We start from the raw sequence: 9,344 nt of genomic DNA, 5'->3' as shown, positions 1-9,344 counted from the left end.
TTGCAAACTGGTACAACCACTCTGGAAACCAGTTTGGCGGTTCCTCTGGAAATTGGACATAGTTCTACTGGACGACCTAGCTATACCACTCTTGGGCATATACCCAAAAGATACTGCAACATGTAAGAAGGACACATGCTCCACCATGTTCATAGCAGCCTTATTTATAATAGCCAAAACCTGGAAACAACCCAGATGTCCCTCAACAGAGGAGTGGATACAGAAATTGTGGTACATCTACATAATGGAGTACTACTCAGATATTAAAAACAATAAATTTATGAAATTCTTAGTGAAATGGATAGATCTGGAGAATATCATCTTGAGTGAGGTAACCCAATCACAAAAGCACAAACATGGTATGCACTCTCTGATAAGTGGTTATTAGCCCAGAAGTTTGGAATACAGGAAGAACAACCCCATTCCACAAGGAACTCAAGAAGAAGGAAGACCAAAAGCTGGACATTTCATTCCTTCTTAAAAGGGGGAACCAAATACCCATGGAAGGAGTTGCAGATATTAACTATGGAGCAGAGACTGAATGAAGGGCAAGCCAGCCTAAATATAGCTATCTCCTGAGAGGCTCTGACAGTACCTGACTAACACAGATGTAGAGGCTCACAGCCATTCATCGAACTGAGTACAGGGTCCCCAGCGAAGGAGTTAGAGAAAGGACCAATGGAGCTGAGGGGTTTGCAGCCCCTTAGGACGAACAACAATATATTAAAAAAAAGAAAGAAAAAAAAAAGAAAAATCTGTGAACCAGAGGCTAATAGATTAAGAGCTCATCATGGTGGTAAGACTCCTAAAGTGGCCAGTTCCTGCAGCCATGCAGGACCCCAGGGGTGGAATAAGAACACCAACCCACCCACAAAACCTTCAGCCCAAAATGTGTCCTGCCTACAAGAAGTTCAGGGACAAAGATGCAACAGAAACTGTGGGAATGGACAACCAATGACTGGCCTAATTTGAGACCAATTCTGTGGACAAGAACCAATCCCTGACACTATTACTTATACTCTGTTATGCTTGCAGACAGGAGACTAGCATAACTGTCCTCTGATAGACTCAGTAGCTGATAGAAACAGGTGCAGAGATCAACAGGTAAACATTAGAAGGACCTCAGGGAGTCTTGTGGAAGAGTTGGGAGAAGAAATGAGGGATCTGGAAGGGTTGGGTACTCTATAAGACCAACAGATTCAACTAACTTAGACCCTTGAGGGCTACCAGAGACTGAACTACCAACCAAAGAGCAAGCATGGTCTAGACCTAGCATCCTGCTCTCCCAGCATATATGTAGCAGATGTATAGCTTCATTCCAGTCCCTAAGGACTGTCGATCCCATTTCCCTGGGCAACCATATCTAGCCTTCGTGGGAAAGGATGTCCGTAGATACCTAGTTGGGGGCCTCCCATTTCTCAGAGAAGAAGGAGAGGGGAGATAGAAGGAAGGGCTGTAGGAAGCGGTACTAAGTAGGAGGGATACAATTAGGATGCAAACTAACAAATTAACTAACTAAATAAATAAATTGACAAAAAGAGCTCATTATTTCATCATTTATTTTAAAAGAACATTGGAATAAATTAAGGTATATGAGAAAGTTCTTGGTGCCACTTCAAGGATATTGAATATCCAATATAAATATTCTTATATTTATATTGGGCTAGGAAAAGAAAGTAGGCCCACATAAGAATTAGACATTGGGCTAGGATAAAGAAGTAGGCTCAGGATAATTACAGCTGAGGAATGTGTTCCTTGTGTCTTGATCATCTTTGAAAGTCCCTGAATATAATACCTTGGGACCTTTGTTTATGCCTTGTTTGTTCCTTGATTGTTTTGTTTATGCCTTAGAACTGACCATATTCTTTGCATGTACCTAGAATGATATAAAAGCAGACTGGGAAAAAATAAACCTGCTTCGGTTCTTGCTGGTACAATACTACAGTATTGTCTAATTGAGTCTTTTTTTTTCTTTAATCCTCAACTCCCTCTATGAAGACCCTGTTGACTGACTGAATAGTTTTGGTCTCTCCTTTAGCTTCTGTGATTTGCTCTTGTACATGTTCCATTGCTTATGTCCACCTGGGTTTTCAAAGTCTGCACTTCTTAAAATGAATGGCTTCCTTAATGGTACATACATGAAAAGTGGAAAGCTCACACACACAGAAGCTCACTGAGACATTTAACAATTACGTAAGTACATAATGATCTAGGCCTTTTTGAGCACTAGTAACTTATTAATTTTTTTTTTTTTACTTTCCCAACTTCTAAGAGATTATCATAAATTACTGCCATTTCATATCAGAAAAGATGTTTTACTGCTACACTAAAAAGATACTTATTAAAGCTTTATAATTAGATAAAGTTCATTTGTGAATTTATAAAACTAAGAAGAAAGGCTGGTAAGCAATTGATGAAATGGTGTCTCATATTCATGAGCAGACTGCTCTATCACAAATATCTTGCCTCTGATAGAAAAAGATATAACACAATTTTCATGAAATAACAGAGTTACTACATATAAAGCTGCTTCTTCTGATTTTAACTAGATAATTGGCACTACATAGTCTGTATGTAGACCTTAGTACATCAGTCTTTTTTTATTATATCACATTTAATATAACATGGTAATGATATGGAAACAAATTGGTATTTGATGAAGGTATAAGTCAATAAGAACCAATATTAAAAAATAGATATTAAGAATCATGTAAACTCACAGATCAGCATAATTACATGCACATTTAATTGCATTCCTTGTTATTTTTTCTGCTTTCACTTTAAAGTAGACCTAGATGACTACATGTCATCTAAAGGCCTTTGGACCCTGCAAGATCAGGCACTAGGTAATGTATTTAATGTTAGTGTGTTTGAATACCCAGTGTCTGTTTATAAACATCTGGTCTTTTTGCCACTGAAGGATCATGCATGCAGTCACAGGATAAACAAGTTTGAATGTCATAATGCCCATAAAAGCATCTTGTAATCTTTAATGTCATAATATAGTAAAAAATACTAATATGGTCATGGTATTGAGTCACAATTCACAGAACCAAATTCTAAAGTAAGTCAAACTGAAAAAAAAAAACCAAAACAACAACAAAAATCCAGAAAATCTTCTTTACTTTGAAATCATGAAATTCTATAAATTTAGAAATGCAGTTTCCCACCAAAGTGCTAAATATGACCTTTCTTTGATATGTTAAATGATTTAAACCTATTCTAAAAGATAGACAAAATTAAATGAAATTCTCAGGCTATAGGTGTCTCTTGAGAGTTCAGTATTAAAGGCAAATAAATTTTAATGATTTTTACCTACCATTGCTGGAATTAAAAAGTTTATTTATGTTGGACAGTGGTGGTACACGCCTTTAATCCCAGCACTTGGGAGGCAGAGGAAGGTGGATTTCTAAGTTCGAGGCCAGCTTGGTCTACAGAGTGAGTTCCAGGACAGCCAGGGCTATACAGAGAAACCTTGTCTCGAAAAACAAACAAACAAAAGTTTATTTATAATGATATATTAATATCCTTCTCCCAGACTAAATAAATGACTGGTACAAATTGGTACAAATAATTCTTTTTTTCTTTTCTTTCTATTTTTTTTATTTTAGAAATATATATGGATGATCTGTGATATCACAGACACCTCTATGTAAATTCAAATTCAACATTGTGTAAATGGTAAATATCTTAGTCAAGTTGTTATGGAGAATGTCATATAACTCTACTTTACTTATACCCCCTTCGCTGTAAGTACCTCCTGGACTGACATTTCCTGCTCTACTTCAAGATAAGGCAAGACTTTGATGTTTGTCACACTGCAAACATCAAGCATAGACTCCAGTAATTTATTTTCATGGGCATGTTCAGGTTAATAAAAGACTCTAGAATTTTTAGCTTGTAATTTCCTCTGAACATGTTGTGATATTTCTTAAGGAAGAGTCAAGTGTATGAAGTGTCAGACATAGAGATCAGTGAGGGCATTGACTTTCTTAGTCAGCAATCCTGATTCTTCTCCCTTGGCTGGTAAGTGGCGAGCTAGCTTCTTCTCATAGACCTGCTGTCTTTATTCTCAAATAATGCTGGACTTCTAACTACCCAACTCTGGATCATTGTATCTGCCACAGTAAGTGATAAGACTTCTATTGTCACATGTCATTTTTATCATGATTCATTATTCTTTTAAGGATGTATGGTCTGTATAATTATTCCTATCTAGAAATACTTAAGTAGTGGAACTTGGTAATCCTATGGAGAAGGTGATGTATAAATGAACATTTCAGATGAGAACTCTAATAATAAGTATATATGTGAGAAAGTTTATGTAGACAAACTAAACCATTGTAAGAGGGGAATAGGGCAAGCCTATTGTGGCTAGATTGGAATAGATGAAGGGACAGTATAAAATGAGTAAAAACTCACACACAAAAGAGCTCACAATGTTAAAACTAGATTTTCTGTAAATTAAATAGCAATACAATTCATGGATTTTTAAGCAGTAAGAACAAACTGTGTGGTGGTTACTATCTGGTACTAGAACACAAATATAAACTCTTAAAGTATTAACTGAGGTGGAATAAAGTATATATCAAACATTTAGGTTCCTAATTTTAATCTCATTCTTATTTATAGAGTATTGGAAGAGAGATAGAGAATAAGCAAGAAAAAGAGAGAGAGAGAGAGATCACAAAGATTTGGGATGACTATTAGTTCAATGTAAGAACGTGAAAAGTAAATTTGATAAATAAAAACCATGATATATCAATATTTTGAATTACTAAAATAATATTACATTCTCATCAGTTCAAGTATAGAAAGGATACCTGTTATATCACCATTATTGTGTAGGATGACTTAAATATGTTATTGAATATAAGAAGTTGAGAAATGGTGAATAATTACTGCAGGTCATGTGGGGAGATGACTCAGTTATCCTATGTTTATATACGTATGATGTCAGCAGAAAATACAATGCTTCAATAGAGAATTATGAATACTAAATAAGGTATATGAATCACAAAATTACTCTGAATTTTTACCATACAATGAGTAGAAATGCACACCCCAGTTAGCAATTTGTCTCAGGGTTGAGATCTAAGAGTTTAAACTCCAACCTCTTCAGTTCTAAATTAAAAGCAAGCTTATGTATAAATTTTTAAAAACATTTTTAAAAGTAACTCCAACAAATTTTATGTATATACATGTTGCTGGATTTTCCCTGTCCAATCACAATAGGACAGTGGGAGAATTGTGATTGGACAGAAGAAGGGAGGCAGACTGACAAGTTGAGGAAACAGAAAGGAAGGTCTGAGGAGCAGAGGGAGAACCAGAATGGAGGCTGATGTGGTGTTATGAAAAGTATAGAATAATTGGGTTAAAGCTTTATCATTATCATTTGACTTGGAAATTATTGTATTGGCATCTTGTAAAGTGTGTTATTATTGATACATAAATCTGATTGGCTAATTAAGTGTTAAGAGTTATGATTCTACCAGGTAATTAGGTGTTGAGATGGCTAACCAGGGGTACGTGGGGTATTGCGTGAAAGCAAGAGGAACTTGGCCCCATCTGAGTGATGGCCTGTGGAAGTGATGTGGCCTTGCAGGGCTGGAGAGTGAGTGAGATGACTTGACATAGATTCTGGAGAGTTGCTGGAGGAGGCAGGAGCGAAGGAGCATGGCCTGGCCCCTCTGACAGTTGGTGGGTTCATTTTTTAATATTTCCCACAACATATATATATTTCTTGATATCACAAAATATTTAACAAATCAGTTTATATAAGTACATCACAATTTTGAGGATGTGAAGACTCTGAGTTGTTACATTTTGATTCCTGCTTTCATCGAAAATCTGCACAGACTGTAGCCACTCACTTTCCATTTTCCATTGGTTTTTATGCTATGTGATAGTTACACTCTTCTGATACACAGATTAGAATTTTAACAAAGCAGTCCTTATGCACCAAAAGGATGAGGGCAAATTTTTGGTATTAATTTTCCATTGCCACTTACCTGCCCAGAAGTAGAAACTCCCCTGCTAGCCCCAAACGTCTCATGGCCATGAGTAGACCTCGAACTGTCATGCCTTCACAGAAGCAGGCTACCACCCGGGCTTTAGGCAAATGACTTCTGAGTTTTTTCAACAGCTTGTCAAAGCTCTGTTCCCCAGCATTGCTGTAAATTTTGTAAGAGTGGGCGATGCAAATCCCTTCCTTCGCTGCCATATCTTTGAACGCCTCCATCCCACTTTCTCCATAGTTGCCTGTATGAAGATGAACACACAAAGAGAAATATTGAAATAAAAGAAATGCATTTATTAGGTACAATAAGAATTTTTTATCATAACTGAGGGGTAGAAAAAACTGTTTCAGTATATACATACATTGTACAGTGTTCAAATTGTTATATCTTTCTGTTTTTATTTTATATTTTCATTTTCTGTTGAAAATTTTTTTCTTTTCTTTTCTTTTTTTTTTTTGTTTTTTGTTTTTGTTTGTTTTTGGATTTTCAAGACAGCATTTCTCTGTGTATAGCCCTGACTGTCCTGGAACTCACTTTGTAGACCAGACTGGCCTGGAACTCAGAAATCCTCCTGCCTCTGCCTCCCAAGTGCTGGGTGGGATTAAAGGCGTGTGCCACCACTGCCCGGCCTTCTGTTGAAAATTTTAACAATCGTTTTTCCTAGCTTTTCAAAATTTACAGTTCATCTTATTATCTAACCAGAACATCTTTCTCCAAACTGATTATGATAATACCAGTCAACCAACCTTGCTCCTTTTCTTCCGTTCCTTTCTTACCCTAGCCTCTGTGCACTACCCTTCCAATTTCTTTAAGAAATGAAGTGATGTGGTATCTACATCTCAGGGTTTAGCTTATTTACATAATACAATGTTTTTCATCCTCATTAATGTCACAATAGCAGACTTCATTCTTTCGCATGGCTGAATGTTCCACTGGGTATAGAAACCAAGTGTTCATCAATTGGAAAATACTTAAGATGTTTTCATTTATTGTCAGCACTAAACACAGCGTCAAAGGCCACAAGTGAGAAATTGTCTCTTTTGCATAACAACTTGTCTTCTGTTCAATATATACTCATACCTTCATACTCTGTGTTAGAAAGTAATTATATCTGCTATTTTTATTCAGTGCTATCTCTTTTCCCCTTTGAGTCTCACAGTATGATAAATTCTTCCCACTGCTGTGGTTTGTATATGGTTTATCCTCCAAAGATCCTATTGAGGGTGTTAGGTCTGTAGTATATTTGTGTTGGTAAAAGTTCCTGTTATTCTCCAGCTGTATTTATCATCTCACAGGCTTACTGCCGGATAAGCTAACCCCTTCTACTCCTTTCTAAATTCTGGCTAGCTGGTTAAACTCAGCTCTTCTGGCTCAAACTCCTCTTCAAGTTGACTCAAACTGAATTCTCTTGGCTTTTTACTGAATTCTTCTGCATGGCATCAAATCAACTCTGACAGTCTGTTCTAATCTTTTAGTTCCTTCTAGTCTCTGGGTCATTCTGTCTTTATCTGCAACCTATATCTGGAAAACTGTCCTGGTAAAAACTGCTCTCTTACTATCTCAATCTCTCTGTCTGTCTGTCTCTGTATCTCTTTCTCTGTCTCTCACTCTCTCTGTCTCTGTCTCTCACTCTCTCTGTCTCTCTCTCTCTGTCTCTGTCTGTCTCTGTCTCTCTGTCTCTCTGTCTCTGTCTCTGTCTCTTACTCTCTCTGTCTCTCACTCTCTCTGTCTGTCTGTCTCTCTGTCTGTCTCTCTGTTTGTCTGTCTCTCTCTCTGTCTCTCTCTGTCCCTGTCTCTCTGTCTCTCTGTCTCTGTCTGTCTCTGTCTCTCTATCTCTGTCTCTCACTCTCTCTGTCTCTCTCTTTCTCTGTCTCTCACTCTCTCTGTCTGTCTCTCTGTCTGTCTGTCTGTCTGTCTGTCTGTCTGTCTGTCTCTGTGTCTGTCTGTCTCTCTCTCTGCACTGCTCCCTCAAGACCTATCTTTCCTGTGCTGCTCTCTTAAGTGTCTCCTCGTTCCTCTGCTGTTCTCTTAAGAGTTGGACATATCCTGTCTCTGATTCATTCTGTCAAATATTCTTCTGATTCATTACTATGTCCACTGGATGCTTCCTTCTACAAACTTACCTTACTTCTCATTGTTTGAGATTAGAGGTGTCTTCTAGGGCATGTCTGTATTCCAACTAGAGGGATTAATAGTGTCTGATTACAATCAGTTCACACAGATCTAGAAGATCTTTATATGTGACCCCTTGCCAGAGGAGCCATGCTCCTAGATTAAAATTCCTTTACACATGATGACATGGTAGAACATTTAATTGGGCCTAGAAGAAGGTGATCAGAATATCAGGATTCCTTCTCAGGTAGCTATATAATGTCTGCCAGGATGTAGATTAGTTTCCACTGCTTACAGACAGGGAAAGTTTGGTTCTTATACAGTATCTAATTTCTTTCCTTGTACACATTGCCTTTCTGTATGTAGATGATTTCCTTTATCTCCCCCCATAATTTAGTAATAAAACTAAACATTATCACTACCCTATTTGGACTTCTTACCTACTCAAAGTATTAAACATTTACATATGTGTGTGTGTGTGTGTGTGTGTGTGTGTGTGTGTGTGTGTATTGTGCCAACAAAAAGTGTATAGGACAATTTTTATTTTTAGTCAAATAACATACATGTAGATTATTCATCGTATACATATATATTTATATGTAAAATGTCTAAACCCATATATACCATATATACTGCACATAAAATAGATACTCAGAAATATTATTAAGTATTGTTTTACATAAAATATGTATTTTATATCATGTTAATAGTCATGAAAATATTAGTTGATATTCTAAAATGCAAAAAAACTTGCCATATTCTCAACTGATAATTAGTCTTGTAGTGAGGAAATGCATATGTTTATGAGAAAACTTTTAATATTCATTCTATATTATCATGGAACAGTTAATGATGTGAATAATTACAAAGACTATTACAATTTTTGGACAAGAGATTGTAATGGTTCTTTTCTTCTTTTTTCTTTATATTTGAGATTATATTTTATTAAATTTATATTTTATTATATTCATTATGTAATATATTTATTATATTTATATATTATATTATATTGTATTATTTCTCCCATTTTCTCTCCAAATTTTCCCATAACTCACCTTCTTCAGATATTTGATCTTTCTTCATCAATTTTTATTACATGTATATGTTTTTTTGATATTTTCTTTATTTACATGTAAATTTCTCTATTCCCAGTTTCCCCTCCAAAAAACAAATAAACAAACAAAAACAACAAAAACAAACCCCTGTTGCCTC

The 9,344-nt window shown here is 36.1% G+C and overlaps 1 protein-coding gene across 6 annotated transcripts in view; it reads right to left on the bottom strand.

Moving 5' to 3' along the window:
• The window catches only part of Grm5 (glutamate metabotropic receptor 5), a 529,892-nt gene that overhangs the window by 307,603 nt on the left and 212,945 nt on the right, over window positions 1–9,344 (bottom strand). For all 6 annotated transcript variants that reach the window (XM_031387268.1, XM_031387264.1, XM_031387267.1 and 3 more), the window contains one exon: window positions 6,012–6,261. In XM_031387268.1, the coding sequence (XP_031243128.1) occupies window positions 6,012–6,261 (250 nt within the window). The remainder of the gene's footprint in view (window positions 1–6,011; window positions 6,262–9,344) is intronic.

Source organism: Mastomys coucha, unplaced genomic scaffold (assembly GCF_008632895.1).
Source record: "Mastomys coucha isolate ucsf_1 unplaced genomic scaffold, UCSF_Mcou_1 pScaffold21, whole genome shotgun sequence".
Classification (NCBI taxonomy): Eukaryota; Metazoa; Chordata; class Mammalia; order Rodentia; family Muridae; genus Mastomys; species Mastomys coucha.
The sequence above is the reverse complement of the archived record's forward strand: the minus strand, read 5'-3'. Positions and strand labels throughout refer to the sequence as shown.